General features: G+C 49.9%; 1 protein-coding gene across 2 annotated transcripts in view; it reads left to right on the plus strand.

Moving 5' to 3' along the window:
• The window catches only part of LOC149341798 (uncharacterized), a 41,786-nt gene extending 23,058 nt beyond the window's left edge, over positions 1-18,728 (plus strand). For both annotated transcript variants that reach the window (XM_089543994.1, XM_089543995.1), the window contains 5 exons: positions 406-486; positions 1,478-1,629; positions 3,827-4,120; positions 9,544-11,122; positions 12,539-18,728. In XM_089543994.1, the coding sequence (XP_089400120.1) occupies positions 406-486; positions 1,478-1,629; positions 3,827-4,120; positions 9,544-11,122; positions 12,539-13,036 (2,604 nt within the window). In that variant the 3' untranslated portion in view covers positions 13,037-18,728. The remainder of the gene's footprint in view (positions 1-405; positions 487-1,477; positions 1,630-3,826; positions 4,121-9,543; positions 11,123-12,538) is intronic.
• The last annotated feature ends 3,925 nt before the right edge of the window (positions 18,729-22,653 follow it).

A 22,653-nucleotide genomic window follows, 5' to 3' on the forward strand; every position in this document is an offset into this window, starting at 1 on the left:
TTTCTGCGAAACGAGATCCTTAACGCTATCGCGTTAACAATCCGTTCGCGCAGATGATACTGTTAGCGCTGTTAGCAAGCGCAGTCAACGCTGTTTATCAGGAAATGACTGCCAGCTGCTTGATTTTGAACACGAGACAAAAAAAAAATGATGACACAAAGAAAGCTGAGAGCATGCGGCTTCACAAGCTCAGAGCGAGCGTATTAGCTTACATGCTCCTATACTTTGCTGACCAGTGTTTAATGCAGGAAGGTTTTAACTATACAGCTCGTTTGTTTGTACTATTATGATAACACACTTTTTATGTACCAGACAGGACCTATGGCTCCTATCCTCACTGATAATGACTCCCTTTTCAAACTTTAAAGCTTATTTCTTTCTTTTTATTTCTCATTGTATGCAAAGGTCGCTGAGCAGCTCATCAACCCTTTCGGAGACGACGACGAAGATTTCGAGCTGAACTGGATCATCGACAGGCACTTCAAGGTGAGCACGAGCTGAGAAGCAACATTGACTCTGTGATGTGGATCTCCACGGATAACCAGAATTTCGTCTTATAATTGTGTGCTACACAGCCATTACAAAGTATATACCTGGAATTCACCGCAGGCTCTTATATAAAGAAAACTGTTATCGGCACCAGCTCCTCACTATCTTTGTCGTTTTCTTTGAGGCTTTTTCTGTGTGACCCTGTCAAAAAAAAAAACCGAGAAAGTGTTCGAAACTGCAGATTCCTTTATATAAAATGTTTTTGTTTTATGGGGATTTAACGTTCCAAAGTGACTCCGCCTATGAGGGACGCCGTAGTGAAGGGCTCCGGAAATTCCGACCACCTGGGGTTCTTTAACGTACACTGACAGCGCACAGTACATGGGCTCTAGAATTTCTCCTCCATCAAAATTCGACCACCGTGGCCGAGATCGAACCCTCGTCTTTCGGGTCAGCCTCCAAAAATAAACCCCTTCGTGCTTATTTTCAAACGTACATCAAAAAAATGCATTTGAAGTAGAAAGCTAATCTGCAGCCACATATAAAGGCCACCTCACAAAGTTGCGCTCGAAACTCTGCAGCAGTAAAGTAACTCATACAAGTCGGCTTGCCACCACTTCATGGCTGCAAATTTCCTTAGCTTCGGCTCAGTCAGATCCGCTGCTGACCTGGTTGGCATATACTTCACTAAAAATTTGTTTCGCATACAGGCAACCAGAGAGAGAGAGAGAGATAGAGAGAGAGGAGGCGGCTGCTCCTGTTAGCCTTCCTTCCTGCATCTGCATGACGGGGAAACTTTTCGTGAATCGGTGAATGTCGTTCGTATCATCGTTCGTTCATCATGCTGAATTTCGCATAGAGGGAACCAGGCCGGTTTTACCAGGAAAACGCTGCACCCTGCTGCTCCTTTGCGGAAACCATAGACGCAGCTGCACCGTCCCGGTTGTCAATCCTGTTGGTCTTATTTTTTTTTTTTCGTTTCATGCAGGTGTCATACCTGGGCGTCGACACGCTGGACGGCCCGGCGCTTCCGCTGGTCAAGGACTCGTACTTCCACATGACCGACTACCAGCTGCCCTACACGGCCGCCTCGGTCAGCTACAAGAAGAAGACCTACCGCGGATCCGTCGCCTACATGCAGTAAGGGGTCTTGCACGCGGGCGCAAAATGCAGGTCTGCAACTGATCACAACGCGATTCAGTAGAGTAGAGAGCAGGACGAGTTGGTACATGATTGTAGAAAGAAAACCAGCGCAAAGGACGGAGACACAGAACAGGAACACAGGACGATGCGATCACAACACACGAGCGCTTGCCTAAATATCTTGTCTCAAATGAAGTTCTGGATGGCGGCAGAGAAGACGGCGGCGGTGTTACACTTACTGGGGCTTTTGTAAATCTTGCCAATCTATAACAGCCGCAAATTCAGCCCACCTTGCAATAATGGCACCGAGCAACTGTGCGAAGCGTGTTAACCTGAGATCTTAATAGTGTCATATAAAAGGTACAAGGCTGGTCCTGGAAAATTGTCCGTGCTGTGGTGTTTTAATTGGGGAAATAAATACGTACCCCCGTTTAACCGCGGCTGACGCAGTTCAAAACCGCCGGACCCCACTCCGTGATCGTGTACGCTACCGAGCGCACGCCGACCACGGCGGGCGTTGCTCTGAGGGAACAAAGGAACGACACTCTGGCTGACACAAACAAGGCATTTATTGCTACAACAACAATAATGCCAGCTAGCAACAAAATACGTTGAGGAATTGAGGACGTCCGACCCACCAGCACGGTTACGAGCGAATGTTCGCCCTCGCTAGGGCAAGGGATATTCCGCGGCCGTACAGGACGAGATGCGGGGGAACGTTTCTCCCCACGAGGCTTCGAGCCAGCCGGCGAAGCGTCAGCGCGCTTCCCTGGTCCCTAGCAGAAGAGAGCCGTCTGGCCCGCGCACGCGGGCAGCAAACACGCCACCCGTGACGCTCGTGTCGCTGTGACTCCGGCGTCCTCACTTGTTAGTTAAAGTAACTAACACGGATAAGGGGGTTGCATTGCGGGGAAGCGAACCACAGGCGACGAGTAAAGCGCGTCCCCACAGTGCCCATATGAGGAGCTTGAGCAATTGCTGGAGTCCAGATGACTTCTGTTTAGGAAGATGTATGTCTGTTTTCAAACACCATTAGTTTTCTGTTCTTTTCATGATAACGTAAGCGAAAAACACCGTGCGGAATGATGAAACGATGGCTTTTCACCCAATTTTTTTAAATCTTAATAGTCAACTTCATCTACCATCTACGAAAAAAAAAAAGAGAGACACCGATACACTCAAGAAACAAAAACGGAACTAAACATAGAATCTAGGTGTCATGTTGGGCCTAGTCGAGAAGTTCTCACTTAGCGCAAACATGGCCTGCGCTCGGCATAGAAGTGTTATTTGACTCCTTAGTACAAACAATGAGACATGTCCAATTTCGCACTTGGTCGCCTTTAACATATTGTAACGTGGCGGCCAGCCGAAGAATGAGACGTGGTGAACCATGAACAAGAGATTATTTAATGGCCGCTGGCCTAGCGCGAGCGCTCCGTCCCGCGCCACTGCCAGCTTCGTCTTCGTCACAATATTATGAAGCCACTGCCCAGACTACACTATAAGAGTCTCTGTAACCTGTTTGCTAATACTGTATATGCGCTTACGCTTAAACGCTCTCAATTCATTTACGGCTACTTCCGACCTTCACCTCAAAGGTCCGAAACGAACGATTTCTCTGCAGAGTAACAATCCGTTTCAGCCGACGTACTGACAGCGGCTACCCGAAGCCGTTGAACGCATCGCATACGATATGCAACGTAGTGGGTCCTTCCAAAAAGATATAGCCTCGAAGCTGCCCGAACCTCCTTTCGCGTGCTAAATATTGCGGGGTAGCGACGGACCGTCATACAGAAAAGCGTAATCTAGAGCAGCAGAGAACCAGGTGAAGTGATGAGGTCCGGAAATTTTCAGGGGCGTGGATGAGGAAGGGGGGGGGGGGGGGGGCTTTTTAATCATGCCAAGATGTCTTTGCAGGATACGTAAACAGGCTTACCATAATAACGCCAATGCTGATGATGTCGCCACCATGCATTCAAGGGGCTACTTCTTGGTGTCGCTTTACCCGATGCGTTGGTTGTAATAAGGGCGCTGCAAGTCGCAGGTGTAGCTCACGCATGTGCCTGGCAAACCGGGTCCCCATCCTTCTAAGTGTTCATGCTTTTAAAGTGTCGCCATGTCACTGGTGCCTACGGACATGACAAATGTGCCTCAGTGTCGTACCTTCCTAACGAGCGCTGTTCTCCGCTCGTAGTGTTCCCCACGAGCAGCGCGAGATGGTCGTGCCGGAGATCTCGGAGGAGGACGACGAGGACTCCCCCAGCAATGCGGACGAGGGCTGCGATGACGAGGACCCGGGCGGCCCGCTCAGCAAGCGCAGCTCGTCGTCCCTGTGGACGCTGCTGGGCCGCCGCTCGAGCAGCAGCGGCTCGCTGCACCAGCCCCCGCACGACGTCGAGTCCGGACTGCTGCAGCCGCCGCCGGCCGACTCCACGCTGCACGTCTACTTCAAGGGCAGCGAGGCCGAGCAGCAGGAGGCCGCCAAGCAGTGCGTATATACGGAAATCAGTGCGTAGTGCGTATACGGTATAGTGCGTATACGGAGGATGTGATTGGGACACATAAGCGCGTCGCGTGTACTATCCTTACTTGCACCGTTATCATGCATTGCATTATTCGTTTCGTTGTGCGCACCTAACTCTCGAATATGACGCACCAGAAGGGCGTTTTGTGAACTGATTAATACTGAGCGAATATCTGTGTTCAACGAACCAGGTACTTCAGACGTTAGAACATCCAGTGTGATGGGTGTCCAAGCTATCTTTAGCCAGGGTTTAAGAATACGTCGAGGCATTCTAAGACGACGCGACCAAATGCGTACTGCTGATTATGTATGGATCAAATCGCACTATTTTAGTATCTTGCTTAATTGCATAATTAGTCAAGATTAATTAACCAACTTCGGAAGCGATGAAGTTGGGCAAAAAAAATCAAATTACAGGGAACACAAGCTAAATTTGCCGTGTCGAGTGCAGCGCCGTAACACACAGCATAGCGAGAGGAGCAAGCAGTTTTGGGGGCACTCGTGGTGCTATTCCACGCCACCTTCCTGAGCTTATTGGCATGAGCTTCCACGCTCTGTCGAAGGCACACGTGTTGCCTGTCAGCTATCTGGGTTATGTCTACAGAAGCGAGGCAAATAGTGCTGTCAACCAAACGCGGGTTTGTAATCGTTCGGAATGTGCTCTCGCGTTTGTAGCGGCCCAAGCGACTGACGGCAGCAGTTTTTTGGTCGCCTAGTGGAATAACTGCAGTGCCACCTGGGCAGCGCAGGTTCTCGATAAAGTTGTAGAATGATCCGCTAAACGTCCGACTGAACAGCTTCTAACTTTCCACCTATCACGTATCAGTTTTTTTTCGTTCTCTGCAGATTCCGGCGAAATAAAAAACAAACAAAAAATACCACGTGACACACCCGCTTACGAACCGCGACTGCAGTGCTTTCGGACGTTCCGCGTACAAACGAACAGATAACTCGGCCGTATGTGCTGCCGCTTAAGTCTCCCCTCCATTTTTTTCAGTCACTGCCGAGAGATGTACCAGACTGACCTGCCTCTTGCAATAGCTTTGAGTAAAGCAGAAATTTGGGCAAGTTGGTACGTATTCATTTTTGAAACAGCGCAACAAAGACGGGACGTGGAAACTGAGGGGTAAAGACAAACAGGCGCTGACTAACAACTGGGTTTATTGAAAAAAAAAACACAGAAATATATAGACAGAGTTAGGAAAGATTAATCGCCACCATAGTCAACTCATGCCACATGTGACGCCAGATACCCAATCTCCCCTTCGGAAAGGGCGACCGATGGGCAACTAATGCACGTTGCGCCTTTCTCACGTATAAGAAAAGCTTCAATCACTTCTCGCGTCATCGTATCACAATGGCGGAACACGATATTGGTGTTCTTATAGTCGGGGGTACATTTGCATTTCTTGCAACAGAATGCACCTTTAGCGAGAGGGTCTCCTTCAGATTTTCTTTTTTCGTAATCTTTTTCGTGTTGACATTTGCACTTTCTGCAGTGGACCGCCACGTGTGACAGGGGGTCTTTTTTTCTGGTGTTCTCATGTTCCATGAGTCGCTTGTTGATGCATCTTCCTGTTTGGCCAATACATGTGGCGCCACACGAGAAGGGAATTTTGTATACTACCCCTACCTCGCAAGGTACATAAGGGGAAACATGGCGCACCTGACAAGCCCTTTTGTTGCCCTCCTGCCTCTGCCTTACCTGTTTGCACATCCTGCCTAATTTCTTCGGGGCAGAAAACACGACGTCAACGCCATATCTGCCTGCCACTTTTTTGAGCCCATGGGACATACTGTGCGCATATGGAACCACTGCCGGCCTTTTATTTTTATTTTCATTTCTTGCAGCGGCAGCAATAGCTTTTGCTGCCGCCGATCCAAAATCGAGAACGGTTATCACAGACTCTCGCCGGGCCTGTGAACATTATCTTGCAGGGGAAATATCGCTTCTTGCCTCCGAAGTTCTAAGACGCGCTCCCGCCGATCCAATTCGCACAAACGTAATCTGTGCTCCTGGCTACCAGGGTCTACGAGGCAATGAGGCCGCTGATGCGGCCGCTCGAGCGCTTACACACCGGGCTCCTCATCCTAGCTTTCCTGGCTCAGAAGCTCGTAAACCGCTTATGCGGTTCCGCGAAATCTCATTTCATTACTGCGACAGCCACCGCCTCTCTCCGGCACCTGCCAAGGGGCTGAGTAAGGTGGAAGAGCGCACTCTGCGGAGCCTGCAGACAGGAACTCTTCTCTGTTCTGCCATAGCAAAACACTGATCCGAACATAGATGGGCGCTGCCCGCACTGTGGAGAGGTCTGCGACATATTTCACATGGTGTGGGCATGTACTCAGAATCCTCACCTTCCCCCTTCCCCACCCCCACCCGAGAGGCATGGGAGACTTCCCTCCTCAACTGCCCCACACTGGAGTCCCAAAGGGCTCTAGTAAAGCGGGCGCGAGGCAGAGCCTCGTCGTGCGGTGTCTCTGACTAAGGATACCGACCATTCAGTGGGGTTTTCTGACCCCCAAACTCTCTTTGATTATTAAAGTTTTTCACCACCACCCCCACCTCTTCCCAGGGATCGGTACAACATGAGCACAGCAGCTCTGTTACATCTTGAGGCCACTCCTGGCTACTGAGAACTTCGGAGTGCTAAGCTTAAAAGATTGGTACGGCTGGACACAGCTTAAAGTGGACGCAGTGAACAATAATTTTTACCTAGTGCGACACAGTAACATCGCATTTATAATAAAACGCAACTCGAATGTTAAAACTGCCGATTGTGAGGGTGAAAGAGGGCCAAGGATTTATTGGTGACGGTGAGGGAGGAAAGGAGAAAATGAGGTAATTTGCCCACCTCTGTTGGCAACAATCAACTTTGGAGACGGAATCATGGTGTAAGAATCACGATCACGGTGCAAGAATATATTCTTACACCTTGGACGCGATCTAAGTAATCGTGATTGAAGCGTTCACGATAGCAGGTCGCAGGTCGGCCTCATTAATGACATTCCTGGCGATCGGGGAGTGCTCGTATTTCTCGTACAGAGGCTTTGTGAGAGAGTGGCTGTACGATTTCATCTGAGGTGACGTCCGGCCAGCCATGCATATACGACGCGTTGCCACATATCCCCATGCGTCTGGTCACGTAGATTTTCGACAGCGCTATCGTCGTTTCTGCGCGCATGCAGCGACGAAAGCAGCGTCGCTCACGTGCGCATGTATGTACTGTCCGCATGCTATCTGAGCGCTGCGTGCACGTGGTAGCAACACAGAATGTGGAGAACGGATAGGGCAGGTGATGCATAAATTCAGGCCCTGAAATGGCTGCTGACACTCGACAGTGCACCCGCAGCTCTTCTGCTTCTACTATGTATGCTTTGCCCAGCCGGAACACAAGCCCGTCATCAGCGTGCGCTTGGCCTGTGGTTGTTCTATGTTCTACGTTTTCTATGTTCTTCTGGGGCAGCGTCGTGAGAGTGGTGAGATGCCCTTTGGTTTCCAGCATGCGCGAGATTTTCAAGTGTGGGAAGAGAGTAATATATGCTACATATGGAAGTTCCGTATTAAAGAGAGCTCCATATGAGAGAGATGTACATATGCTGCGTTTATTTGCTTGCGACTGTTTGCCACGTACAGCCGGCCAAATCTTTAGCTCGCGTGCGCGACGGCCGCTTTTTCGGCACTCCTGCGCTTTGTGACGAAGCAAACTTGGGGTAAGCTTAATATTAAGCAGGGGTTTAGTAAGCCTCTTCTTAAATTTGATATCTTAGCAAGTTTGCGCCGTCATAAGCTGCAGGAGCACGCAAAACGCGGCTGTCACGCACGCCAGCTAAAGATTTGGTCGGCTGTACAGGTGCAGCCAAAATAACACTAAACTCTTTCTCGTATTATTTCGTATTATTCCTCACACATTCCGCAAAGAAAATACGAAGATTTCTTCGGGGTATACGCGAGCGCACCAGCGGAATTTGTGAAGAAAGTACCTCGTAATTTTCGCTAGGTAAAGCGTGAGAAAGGTTTGAACGCCAAAAGATGCTCGGTATTATTATTGCCGTCAATGCGCATGATTTCTTGCCTGCTGAGTGATATAATGGGCTTATGAGAACGTCGTATTAGTCACCGATGCAGAACGCTTTCCATATTTCCCTAGCCTTCGTGACATTTGTAACGTGCCTAAACTAGTTTGCTGGGACATAGATGCGAATTTGCACTTTCCTCAGTGACCATCTAGGTTTAACTGGGCGTTTGGCTGTTCGCAGTTGTTTGTGTGACTTCGACAGCACCATCTGCACGCACATTCCCGTGCAACATTACCAAGGCTTATTTCATTTCTTCGAAACGGGCTGGGCGCTGTCGCACAGTGGTTGGCCCTGCAGTGCCGACGTTGAGCCATTTCTGAAGTGCCCTGCAGTATCAATGCAACCGTGGACTTGTCGAGGCTTTAATTTTAACCCAGGCATGTTCTTTGACGGTCAGAAAGCCTCCGTGTGACTGGCAGTTCAGGGCTTAACGAAGCAGTACACGTACGCATAGCGATGAGGGTTATGACGCGCATTCCAGTTTGTAACTAACTCGTATGACTTTCTGCTGAAATCCGAATATTTTTTACAGATCTTCCTCTATTTATTAGTGCCTGGTTACCACCGTTGAGATTTTGTTCACATCGCTGTCCATTTTAACTCAGCAGAAATAGACGGGTCCCAGTGGGCGTTCATTGAGAGAACAGCGAAGTTTTCATCCTAACGAAACCCAAATGCATCGAATAAGTTTCGCCCCTCAAAAACTTTCTATGATTCGAGCCGTCCATACTAAAAAGGTCCAGTCAACAAGGCTATGCACTTTGGATATTTGTGCTGTATCATGTTTAATTAACGCTATCCATGTAACATTGCATGAGAGAGAGAAAGAGAGAGAGAGAAATAGACGGAAAGGCAGGGAGGTTAGTTAACCAGGCGATGCCCAGTAGGCTACCCTACACTTGGGGAGGGGAACAAAGGGGAAAAAAGGAAAAAGAGCGGCAATGAAATGAGTTTTTCAAGTGTCCATCGACCACTATGTGAAGGGGATAGAGGGAGCGCACTAAAAACTTAAAGATTATAGACGGGAATACAACCCCGAGAACTTTAAAAATCTCAGGAGCGCTTTCACCGCTATCCTTTGTGAGGAAGGTTGTGTCCATAACATTGCATGAATTTTATATGTACTTAGGCGTTTGAGTCTGGCTGGCACGCCGTTGTTTGGATAGGACGCATTAAGCTTACTTTGTTGGTCAGCAATAAGCTCCCACTGTCCAGTATATGAACGCGAAAGATGCAGCACCGAGGCTGGCGCTGTGTTACTGCGAGGTCTAGAGACGTGACGAAAGCCCGCCTCTCGTTCCGCGCAGGAAGCACCTGCTGCAGCTGCCCGAGGACCGACGGCGCACGGGGCGCATCGGGAGCGAGCCGAGTCCGGCGGTTGGCCAGCAGAGGTCGTTCCTGCGCGAGCTGTTCCACGCCAAGCCCGCGTTGCGCGTTCAGGCCTGGACTGGCGCTGGCGGGGACTACGGGAGCCCGCCCAAGCGGCCTCGTAAGCCGCGCACCAAGGTGTCTTTCTCGGCGGACGCAGCTAGCAAACCGCATTTCCACAAGACCCACCTGCGCCACCGCAGCCGGTCCACGTCGGACCTGGCAGCCATCTTGGAGACGGCGAGAAAAGAAGCGCTCCTTTCGAGCCTCGCGTCTCTTAAGGCGGCTATGCCGCGGCGGAAGTCCCTGGAAAACTTCGGCCCAGTGTACGCCAAAGAGGCAGGCAGTGTGCGACGATGCAACAGCCTTCCTGAACTAAACATATCTGACGCGGACTATAATAAACTGCTAACACCTGAAACTGCGCCGGTTCCACAAAAGCCTGTCAGGGGAAGAACGTCGCTTACACCGCAGTCTTCGTTGACGCCTAAAGTCTCAGAGATGCTACAGCTCAAGCTGACGCCGCGGCCACCGGCACTGACCTTGAGGAAGTCGCCTACGCCACAAAGGCCACCCGAGAGTACGAAACCGCCCCAGCCAAGCGACCAAGCGCGCCAAGCACCGCCGACCCCAACGGTGGTGCTCTCTCCGCCACCCGCGCCTGCGCCTCCGGAACCCCCTCTGAGCACTCCGGCGGCGGCTACTGAATCAACGCCTGCGCTCGCGCCAGCAACGGAGACACAAGTGCCCACGTCCTCAGAACCTTCTCCTGCAGTGACCTCGACAAAGGAGCGGGCGAGATCATCGCCACCAAAGGAGAAAGACGAGAGCTCGAGCTCGCCTGTCGAGATCACACTGAGGAGACCTCGGGTCCATTTACCGCGGCTGGTCGTCCACAAACCCCGAAGCAATCTTTGGCGAAGCGCTATGCACGCGACGGAAGAAAGCTCGGACGGCGAGGACAAAAGAGAGACCGCCACTCCAGCATCCTCAGGGAAACCCTCCTCATCACTCGGCACTCCCAGCGCTGTAGACCAGTCGCCTGTTCAGCCGCAGCATACGAAACCGCGACTGCGTGTGCGCGTGGTGCCCGAACCAGAAATCATTCCAATCGAAACGACAGAAACAGAGACTCCCCCACCGTCGAGCGCAGAGGCTGAGACCGGTCCACCCGGTGCAAGCTCCGAGCCCCTTCCAGAACCTCCCCCAAGCTTACCCCCCGAGCCTCCGGACCGTCGAAAGAAGGAGGACCTTCCTTCGCCGACGGAGCCCTCAACGAAAGCAGATGACGAGGACAAGGCCGAGTTTGTGGTGGTGATTCGGGAGCCCAGCGAAGACCGACCCAAGCAGCTGATCATCCTACCGGGCCCACCTGACCGCGCTGGCTCAGTGGACAGCCTTTTGGGAGACCCCCGGCCGAAGGCTCCGAAGAGGCGCAGTTCTGTGGACAGCCCCGTCGCTCCCGAAGACATGCGTAAGCCTGTGTTCACGCCGCAACGGAAGCAGCCACCAGAAGAGGTAAGTTCATGCGAGGGCAGCGTGAGCTCTTAGAAGGTATTCGGTTTCTTTCTTTTCTGCACTCCTTCACGCTATCTATTGTGAGACGACGTGTAAAGATGGGCCGGCATAGACCGTTAATAACTGAAAAGTTGTTAGATAAAAGATGTAACAAGGCTCGGCACTTCAAAAGTGGGCTTTAATTCTGGCGTTTTATATTACCAGATGATTGCCCATAGCGTCCTCATTGTTTCGCAGTGACGGTGGAAAAGCCCACAGAATTATCTTCCAAATCTTGGTTTCCTTCCCAGTCATACATTAACAATTCGGGCTGCGGACATGTCTGAAGTAGAAGAGAAGTTCCCTTGAGGCGGACATTATGATATATCCGTATTTATAACTGCAAGCTAAAACTAGAGACTATTGATAATTTCACAAAATCGCGCTATAACGTGATGTTTGAGCTTTATGTTGCCTGCACGTGTCATTTACTGTGAAACCGCCACCTCCACATTATTACCGGTCTTTCAGATGATGGAATTATAACACGTAACCGTCTGATTCAAAAGCGTGATATTTGTGCACGAAGTGATTCACAAAAATGATGGGTGTCAAGGAAAGATGAGCTCATACACCTTTGTTTGGCTGGTGTCAACCGATTTCTTTACACGAAAGGGAAGCTTCAACTTATACTTTCTGGCTCGAACATGGTGATTCCATCCTCACGAGAGAGAGAATTGACAGTTGCCTGCATCTTACTGGGGCCGGGGTTCAAGATCGAGACAGCGATGAGCTTCCCGCAACGCCGTAAACCCGCTACCTGCCAGCCGGCTACGTCTATCGCGAAATGCGAATGTAAGACACAAACAGTTAGCCCAGAGCGTCGTGCATGACATTGAAAATGTGGTGGAATCGAGACGCGAGGATGAAGCGCGTTCGTCGAGAGCCCATTCGGTAGTCTGGGCTGTCTTCCGGCACAATGGAGGAGTGTACGTGAAACCTTCCCTCCTGAACCACTTTCATTTGTCACGTGCTGTCGCTTTCGACTTACACCGACGTAACTTGGCGCACCTCCTTCCTGGGCGCTTGCTGACCCTCATTGTTCTGTGCTTTCAATAGCCAGCCACTCGCTTCAGGAGAAAGCGTTGACGAGGCGACGTCGGTTGGAACCCAGCTGTGCAGAGGGAGAAGCTTCTTTCATTCATAGCTTATATAAGCATCTTCACGAGCGTTGACAAATAAGCGCGGGCTAAAAATACAAAAGCTGGACCTTCGGCGTTGTTATGCGTTCTGTGGTCAAAGGCATAGTTGTTGGTGTTGGTGTAGTCCATCTTGATGTGTGCTCAACTCCCCCATGTGTTGGTGCTGATAAAACCAAAGCAAGCAGCTGCACCTCGCAGTGAAAGAATGTTAAACTCACCACTCGTATTCCCGCAGGCTCCAAAACCCACGGAGGAGCCGAGTGGCACCGACGCAGCTCGAGAGGCCCCCGAGGCGAAGTCTTCTCAGACCGACGTGGGCCGTCGGCAGCGTCGCCGTCGGCGCAGTAGCGCCGTGCGTCGGGAGAGCGTCGCGCATAGCCACGAAGGCAGCCCACCGTCCACGGCGACTGGCAGCCAGGAGTCGCTGAGTGTAACGGCGGCTCCGGCGCCCGTGCACCGGCGCGTGCCCAGCGAGGTGCTCATGCGCTGGCAGAACGTGGCGCCCAGCGACAGCACCGAGGAGCTGGACCGACCCCCGCCTCCGCCGCTGCTCGAACTGCCGGGCGCGGTGTCGCCCCCGCCTCGGGGCCACGTGCGCCAACTGTCGCAGGTCTTCTCGCACCGCTCGACGAGCACCTCTTCCAGCCTCACGGTGCGGACGTCCACAACCAGCCTGTCCAGGGCGAGGACCAAGGCGGAGGCCTTCCTGGCCAGTGAGAAGCGTCAGAGCTGACACGGGACCCAAGACTAGCCCTAGCCCCTTCGAAAGCGTATAGAACGGAGATGGGCGTCATCTACCGGGTTCGCGCTGTGCCCGCCATTTCGGCACTTGGCGAAACCAGGAACTCCGTGATATCCTAAATCACGATGTATTTACAGATGCGAACCGAGAAGTCATTAACTTCTTCCGGATTAGAGTCCGTCATGGGTATCCAACGTGTGTACCTTGGTCCAGCCAGTAGTGCCTTGTACCAAAAGGTGCATCCGAGAGATGCCCGCGTCGGCGGCAGAGCTTGGCGGAGAATTCTCAGCAACTTTTACCAGAATTTTACGAAGCACCGTTTGATAAAACTAACGACTTTCCTTTGTCAAAAATTCAATGGATGTACAGAGGGGGCTAACAGCCGTGGTAACAGTGTGCTCATGTTGAGGTGATTCTTCTTTTCGGTGCGCTTGAACTAGAAGGAAGAAAAGCATTCATTTCGCTGAGACAAAGTAGTAGCCAATACAGTTCTAAAGGAACGCCGAAATCGAGTTTTATATTACGCAGAAGGGATCTCTAATGATATCGCATTGTACTCTTATGGGTAGGTTAAGCGTTGTGCGGTGGTGAAAGAAAGAACAGTGTCCGCGCCTGCGAAGTGATACGCAAAGAGAACCCTAGGCTGCCGAAGGGGCCCATTAACGCAATCGTGTCATACCCTCAAAGGGTAGCGTGGGCGTCCCTTCAATTTTTATTCTGTCGATTTGCGTACAAACGGCTCACCGGAATTGTCTGAAGCGTAGAAATTTGAAGCAAAGACACGGCGACTAAAGCAGCGGCAAATAGACTTTGGAATAGCCTCAATGGGCTTCGGAAGATCTTATCTGAATATTTTCTTGTGGCGATCGCGATGGTAAAGAGATTGTTCGTTAACTACGCGCGTGGGAAGTAGCGTCAGTATTTAAGGAAACCGGCGTCTTTATACGCACGTAATTAAGATGAGAGGACCTTTAACGACTACTGAGTTCAACGTGTTTGGAAACTGTGGAAGCTTTCTCGAGGCCCAAAATGCCTCGCGAAATTTAAGGCACCCTTAATCCTCGGCCAGCATCCTCCGATTGAGAGTAACTCTTCACTCAGATGTACCGCAAGCGCACTGCGTTTCACGAACTTGTGCCCTCAACTTTCAGTTCTTCCAAGCTTAGTAATTTTGAGTCAATTCATTGTGTTGCTACACTAAAGCTGTTGGACAATATGGACAGGAACTAAATCACTGCTTGCAGTCTGGTTGCAGCCAACTGGTTTTCTGTTCGATCAGTAAATAATGGGAATCTACTGAACCCCACTTCCACATTCGCGCGTGGCTAGGCTTGGCTAACAGCGGGGTCCCTGGGGCATTAATCTTAGCGCGTGACGTCACGCGCCTTCTTCGTTACTCACGTGATGGTCCTAACTTAGCCCTCTCGCCCCACGCTGGGCGCCATTCATACGAGCTTTGGGCTATGCGTTGCTCGCACCCAGCTAGCTAGTCTCTTCACAGAAGGGCTCTGCTAAAGCCTAAAAGGGCCCTCTCTGCGCTGTGCGATGAGCGAACTAAGACTTCGCGGTTTCTATTTCACGTTGCGGAGGTAGAATGAATTTTAAAAATTAATTTAAGATGGCCTGCATACAGACTGTGAAGAAATAAGGGTGTCCTGTTGCGACACACAGGGGCCCGGAAGGGCATGGTGGCAACTGCAGGGTCTAGCACGCAGCGATGTGGCGTGCTAGGCGAGACCAGAGAACAGCACGAAGATTCGGTTGTGGAGTTGCAGGAGTGGTGGAAAGAGGAAGTGTGGTGACAGTGGGCACGAGGAGAAACCCAGTATGTGTGATTTGTGCCAGAGCAACCGCCACAAACTTAACAATGGGTAACCACGCGTCTTTTCATCCAGCTAGCTGAGTGCGAGCATCTCAAAGCACAAAGCCGTGTGTCAAAACCCTGAAAGCTTATTAGAGATCACTGCATGCCTAACAGTTCGTCTTTGTCAGCCTATGACGTATTTGGGGAACTTTCTGGCTTCTACCTGCAAGGAAATCTTTGGAAGCACTTCATCTTTGGAAGGCGTTGGTTCTCTGTTTCTGAAGCAAGACGTTGGCTCATTTCATTACGAGGGAAACACTCTCTCCTTGTTTCCACACTATTTCTTTACGATGGTAGGAAATCTAAACGCACAGCACAGTACTTACCTTCAATTGAAAGTCACCGTAGCCAGTGGCGGGGCCGTTTGCGAAATGCAGATGACATAACCACTCTTCTAACCTCGTTCAGTATATAGGTGGCTGAAGCTCGCCGTAAAATTTGTCACCAGTGACAAAGTATTGGAGGCCCCGGAGTGCATACAAGGTACTGAAGCACTAAGTTGCATGCCTGCCATATCTGCGATTCGCTGTATAAGCTGAAGGCAGAAAAACGTGCGCGGAACTTTCACGCTACGCTTCACATCACGGCTTCCACGTGGTGCAACGTGAAGCGTAAGGTATGCGAACTGCGCTGAAAGAACTTCTCGTGGGGACCGCATGAAAGCAAGCGTCGTACGACGCTCTCCATGCTCCCTTCCGCCGTAATGGCGGTAAGGAAAGCTGCAGGAACTGTAGGCACTTGGGGAAGGTTTTAAGGGTTTGCAGCGCTGTCGATTGGTCTCGACTTTGACGGCATGTCTGTGACAAATATCCACAAGCAGCGTATTCATGCTCGTTTTCATGCTCGCTGCTCCATCGGCCCCTGTACTATTTTTCTTCTCAGATTAGGTTTTACACGCGGTCGACATACAAGCGGAGATCCGATGCTCCGCTTCGTCAACGATGGCAAGTTTCGAAGCCAGTTTCAGCATGTGAAACGATGTATCATCACGTTGCTTTCAATACCATGGCTCACGGTGCACACTGCACACCTGTTCTTGAAGGGTGACTGCGGCCTGCTGCGATCCGCTGTGATGTTGGTCATGGCACCGGGAGGTAGTCAATTTGTTGCTAAGAGGGTGCCTTGATAGCAAGAATGCCTCACGTTTTGCTTACGCTAGCTGAACTGCGAAACGAAAACACTACACCCCGAAAGTGCATATCTACTGTCGGGGACATAAGTCTCCGGGATGCGTCATCGGGAACTGAAGCTGATGGCTCTGTGATTAGCCGCGGGGTGTAGACCACACTTGTCGAGGTGAAAGGCGGACTCAGGTGCTGTGATGTGTGCTAGTGATAGCTGATGATAGCTAAAAAAAACGTGGCAGCTGTTAGCCAAAATTGCTTGCCGCGCGTCCTGGAGAATTTTGTCGTCTCCGTGGTTCCCCAGGGCCGGCTGCACTGACTTGTTGGCTGTGTGATGAAGCGCTATAGGGAATGAAACCTTAGCGTGCCTCATTAGCGATATACTCTCTATTCTTTCTTTCTCGTTTGATATCACGGCATATGCGAGGTATATGAAATTTCATGTGTTGTCAACTGATTCAGCTTTCGACACATCCTTTCCGTGTTCCGTCGGACTCTTCCATTGATGTCACCGCTAGTGATTAAGATCCAAACTGTTGGACGCCCAGTACAGGGCAAACGCTGGCAAGGACCGACTGCAACAACCGCTTTCGTGGCGCGATAACCTTAGTGTTCAACGACATTTTCCTTCCCACTCAAATCACGTGCGGGTTGCGAAGGATGTGAGCCACCGGTGGAAGAGAAAGAAAAAAATACTTAGATGAAATCTGTGTGGTTGGTTGGTTTATGGGATACGCCCACGTATGCGAAGTACTGACCTTGGGTCCACCACTTTACCTCAGGGGTTTCGGCGCTAGAGGCAACGGCGTCGTCCAATGTGCCTGTTGTGCTCTTCTTCATTGTGTGTTGCGCTTTCACCGAACGGCGAGCGCTATTTCCTGCCCAGAACCTCAGTTGAAATAATTTTCCGTGCTTTTCGCTTTGAAGCGTTTTTTGTTTTCTTTCGGCCAGTGTTGCGGATATGACCCTTGTTGAGTTGAGTTGAGTTGAGTTGAGTTTAATGGCGCATAAGCAACTAAGGCTATCATGCGCCAGATATGACCCTTGTCATGAAGTAGGCGAATTCATTACATCCTATAGCGCAGTGCGTCCTTTGCATTTGTCTATACAGTACGGGGTATACGTCTGGACGGCCATTAACGGGAATGTAACGGCCAACCACGCACACCTTTGTGCGTCCACCATGGAGGAGGAAAGAAAGGATGAGAGAGGACTTTACAATACCGCACTGTGGAAAAAAAAAAAAAAAAAGAGGTGGTCGTCACGTGGTTCTGGAGAGCATCTTTGCCGGGAACGCCCAGCTATGGAATTGTAGCTGCGGTAACGACGTAGGCTGAAGCGCCTACCGACTGCTGCTCCATGCGTATCGTCTTGCCGAAACTTGCGCGCAATCGTGGACGCTGGTGGCTAGCGGAGGAAGGCAACAGAGAGAGCGATTGTGAAAGGGTGAAGAGGTCATGTCCAGGCAAATTGGCGCCTTTTTCTTCGCTCGCTTCGCAAAAAGTGACGCCATTGCGTGTCCCATGTTTATTTTTCTTCCTCTACAAAATACACGAATGTGAACGAGGGCGATCACCTTAGGGCTGCTAATCTGCTGTTGTCGTTAGTTCGGAAGGCGACATCGCTCGATGCTGTTCGTTCGTAGCTCTAATTGTTTTACAAAACAAACTCAAATTACATTCGCATCACATAACAAAGCAAATCGTGGTTCTAATTGAAGCTTGGTGAGCAATTGGTGATTGAATACTAATAACGTGGGCTTTGCTATATTGAATTGTGTTGCTTTATGTTGAATTACGAGCCTTGTGCGATGCACCGGCTAACTATTAGAGTAGCGGCAAAGTCCCTCGGTAAAGTGCGCGCTGTCTAAACACCACTTCTCTTCAATGGCACTCCGAAGCATCCGCTCGGTATTATCCTATTTTATTTTTGCAATGAGCTGCTTTGAAAGGAAGCACGGCGTCGACAAAATTAAACGACAGCATTTCGGGCGCCCCAGCACGCTTAAAACAACGGCGGGTAAAAAAAAAAAAATGCTTGCACATTGACTGCTGCGTAGGACATCAACAACCGCCTTTACGAACTTACAAATAAGGATTGAGCCGGCTAACAAGCTTAATTTCGCGTCATTATTGACTAACCGAGAACGAATAACAGTATAGATGTGACGAACTTTGAACCAAGCAGCTCAGTTAGCGCGTATAATACCATTCTAGTCCCCTGAGCCTGCTGTTCAGATCTCAGTGTGCGCTGTCATACAGGCGTTCTTTATCCACTTCAGGCTCCCTTCCGGAGCTCTGAGAACAACTCGTATTGCTTGACGATAGCCGTAGTAGGTTTCCATACGCTCGAGCGCATTTGTACGCTTAGGCCCTTCTACCCGAACCAGTTATAGGAATCTCGCCACAGAAGTGTTCCTCTTGACATTGACTCTGCATCTCCTGCTCTGTGTTCTTTTTTCTGCCCATTTTTCCTTTGTGGAATGAATTGCTCAAGTGTCAGGAGTCACGCATAATCTGTCGCGTACAGGCGGAGTGCCGTCAAGTTTGTTTTCACACATTCCAGCGTGTTCGCGTGGTGTCCGTGTTTTCCGCCTCTGCAGTGTCGTCGTCTGCGTCTCTTATCCCTGTTTCTTTGTTCCATCTTTTGCAGAACCTTTCACGCGACAATAAACCTTTGCGCATTTCAGCGATGACATGTTGTGCCTGTGTCAGTGTGTCCCATGGGCCAAGGCAAATAGCCCTTTGTCTCAGCTCCCATCACAAAGCGGTGCGGGCCTGGCATTCGTGAGAATTGATGCTGAAGCATTTGTGCAGCTTGAAAACAGACAAGAACACAACGAATCACCGCTGCGTCCGCGTCCGCTGCGTGTTGTGAAGTCTCTAAGGTATTTTAAGCATCAAATGTCACACAAATGGCCCGCATCCAATCGTTATTCGTTTGAAGCTATGCGTTAAGCTTCGGGACGAAACAGTAAGGTTTTTTCCTGCAGCATCATATTATCACGGCTGTGCATCTAAGCCCATGCCTTTGATACAAAGCCCTAATAGCAGTAGGACAAAGACGGGAGGAACGGGCAGTCCAATTTTTTCGTCCACGAGTGGCGTCAGCATGATGAAGAAATAGCTAAGCTGCAATCCTATAGCTGATATGACTGGCATGTGCGAGACTTTTTTTAGGAAAAAAAAATGTGATTTCAAAAGTAGTTATGCATCATTCACTTCACCTGATGCTCAAGTCAATACCAGTATGAGAAAGTAAGCAGATATCTAGCAACTGAAACAGTCTATCGATTCGCCACCGAAATTTTATGCATAGCTACATATATGTTGACGGGATATGTCATTGTACTGTACACGAAACTTTTGGGAGCAGTGCGCGGTAAAGCGGAGGGCGAAATGGGACATTGTCCAGTGCCGTCTTTATAACCTTTCACTAAGTGGCTGTGAAGCAGGGGTATCTTTTAGAGCCCTAATGACGCCTGATTTCTTCACCAAAAAAATTATTATTCAGACGATACTGTTCGTGTTCGATCAGCTCTTCTTGGAGGCAAGCAGTTGAGAGAAAGGCGCAGACATGGAGCCACAAGATATGACTAACTCAGAAATGTAGGCCAACTTCACGTTATAATTCTTATCTTTGGTGCATTTTTGCATTATTTGTTTGTTTTTTTCAGTTACTCTCTGTAGACAGCATATGTGTCGCATTAGGCTGTCTCGCACAAAGAGAACAGGGCTTGAGAATCTGTTTATTTTAGGATAGCGTATATATTTAAAAACGGCAGGCTGCGAGTGAATTTTTGAGTGTTTAGGTGAGAAGCGGGCAAAAATTGCGACGCAATAGAGGAGGCACCATTGGCGCACTAGCGGTGTATTCTGTGTTGTGTCGTTTCCTTCGCGCCTTTCACGCTGGAAATTTTAGTTTGGGAAAAGGATTGTTCGCAATCCTTTGACACCTTCTAGTATTACTGAGCTTTTTAGGAAGAATTTGAAAATAAATTAAGAATAAATTACCTTGAATGTAGAGAAGAAAACATAGCGAAAACGTGAAAGCTTCGGTAGGCTAGTATGGAAGGCTGTTCCAGTTGGTTTGTAATGAGAACAGAAGTGAAGCATGACCGGCTAGGAACTCCTTTGTGGCCATAGCATAAGGAAAACAATTCTGAAGGCACTTTCAAGTTGATAAAAAAGGGAATAGGAAAAAAGAACGCGTGCGTTCAGTGGCAGGAAGACGTAACGCTCAGAACGGAAACATCGTGCTCTGGTTCCAACAATCAGAAAAAAAAGTAATTTGAGCAAGGCATATGTGTACAATTACAGGCAACATGTTATTTTTCACACATATTCCTTCCTCAAGAAACACTCCGCTAACAGTTCTCGATTGCCATGAAGGAGGTTCGGAGTGTAAAACTTTTTCAGTTGTCAATGCCAACGCATGCAGCGCACATCTGACACTACCGCCACTTAGCTTAAAGCACGATTGAGGTGTCCCGAGTCGCTTTGTGAAAGGGTTGCCAAACCAAACCAAGCCAAGCCAAGCCAAGCCGAGCCAAGCCAAGCCAAGCCAAGCCAAGCCAAGCCAAGCCAAGCCAAGCCAAGCCAAACCAAACCAAACCAAACCAAACCAAACCAAACCACTGGTTTGGTTTGGTTGGTTTATGGGGTTTAACGTCCCAAAGCGACTCAGGCTATGAGAGACGCCTTAGTGGAGGGCTCCGGAAATTTCGACCCCCTGAGATTCTTTAACGTGCACTGACATCGCACAGTACACGGGCCTCTAGAATTTCTGCTCCAAAGAAATTATAGCCGCCGCGGCTGGGATCGAACCCGCGTCTTTTGGGTCAGCAGCCAAGCACCATAACCCAAACCATTGGTTTCGCAGCTTAAAGCGCGACTAAGGTGTCCACTAATGGTTGCAACGGACAGCGGCGACCGCGACGCCGAGAAACGCAGAAACGGGCACCAACGGACTGCGCTCTAAAACAATAGGAAGAACATAATGACTCAAGTCGGGCTTCGCATTAGCCATAGACTTTGGCGCCAATTAACAAAATCATCCTCAGTATTTTTACCAATGTTTCATTCCTCCTCTTTTGCGTCCACTTCTCCCGAATGGGAGGGTGGAATCATCAATGTTAATGTGTCCTATAGGGTTCCCTCCTAGCATTTAGCTGGAGCTGCTAGCGATATTGCCTTTTTATCGGATATTCTTAACTGCGGGCATATATATTTTCATGCCAATATTTCTATGTACCAGTTTCTAAGCTCGAAGGCCAGGGCGTTCAGAATCAAGAAAATCGGAGTCAGAATGAGGTGGACGACCCTACAAGGGCGCACAAGAATGGAAGACGACAGCTCCACGCTGTAATAGAAATGATATTTGAGGCCAGCTGTTTGAATAGTGCCTGTGTCAGTGAGAAAACAGCTTTCAGAGATAGAAAACAGGGACAGAATCATTAAACAATGATGTTGTCCTTTATTCGTCGTCCCGGAATTCTGTTGTCATCATGTCAAGCGTACCGGCTTGCCATAGGAGCTAAAATGCTCGGTTATGTGTATGGCATTGCTTTCCAAACATAGGGGGGTGAGGAAAAGAGACGGAAGAGGACAGTGCAAAGAGGGAATGGAAAGGTCGGTGTCCACGGCGCAGCCCATGTCGCGCGTCGTGGAGGGTGACGATGCCAGAATGTCAAGGACGATAGTAGTTACCGCCGCTACCGGGAAGTCTACACCAAATTGGTGAGGCATCTCAGAAGCTTGAGAAAATTAGTGGTACGCTGGGCAATGACATAGCCCATGTGATCATGCAACAGAAGTGGTGAGCCTATCTAGTTCAGCGCCGAAAGAGGAGACCTCTTTGACGGACACGCTGGATGTCTGTCAGGATCCAGTGTTCTCTTTCCTTGCAGTAAGTAAGTTGTTAACATACGGTCATGGCTGAAACAGTGGGGAGGACCGGTACAAGCACTCGTGATGCCTGTCTTGCCTGGTCGTGCGCGCCATTTCAACCACAACCGTTCGCTCTCGTTCTCCAGAGGGAGAGGTACTCACAGTTCTACCTATGTCGCGCAAGGTTCGCTCGGGATATGGTGACAACAAGGTTCAACAGAGCAAAACTCAAAACGAAGCTCTGGCTGCTCGAACGGGAGCCTACATGCGGTTGGCAATGTCCGCATGCTGGCTTGATTTCTCAGCTTTCCTGTGCCGATACAGTGCACAGTGCGAAAGGTGACACAAAGAAATTCACCTTGCGCAAGCTTTGTGGGCCACTGTGTCTGACTATGCTGAAGTTGCCCCGCGCATTCACGCGCAAAGTATTCGTTCGTTCAAAAACCTACCTCTTACTGCCGTAAGCTGCGGCACCAGAGACCCGCCCACATATGTGGGCTGGATGCAACCGCCCAAGGTCTTCGCTTAGGCGTACCTCATTAGAGGGCTGAGCCATCCATGTCGAACTCGGCCAAATCGAACGGCAGGCTCGGTTGCAGCAGCTTTTGCTTAATGTTTTCTCTGTGGGTGCCGTATAGGGAGAGGACATTTAAGTCAACCTTAAGGGTATGACGCTACAGCGTTAATGAGTTAATGTCCATATATATGTAGAATTGGTCATTCTCAACTTTA

Source organism: Amblyomma mixtum, chromosome 5 (assembly GCF_055824585.1).
Source record: "Amblyomma mixtum isolate Tamu chromosome 5, ASM5582458v1, whole genome shotgun sequence".
Taxonomy (NCBI): Eukaryota; Metazoa; Arthropoda; class Arachnida; order Ixodida; family Ixodidae; genus Amblyomma; species Amblyomma mixtum.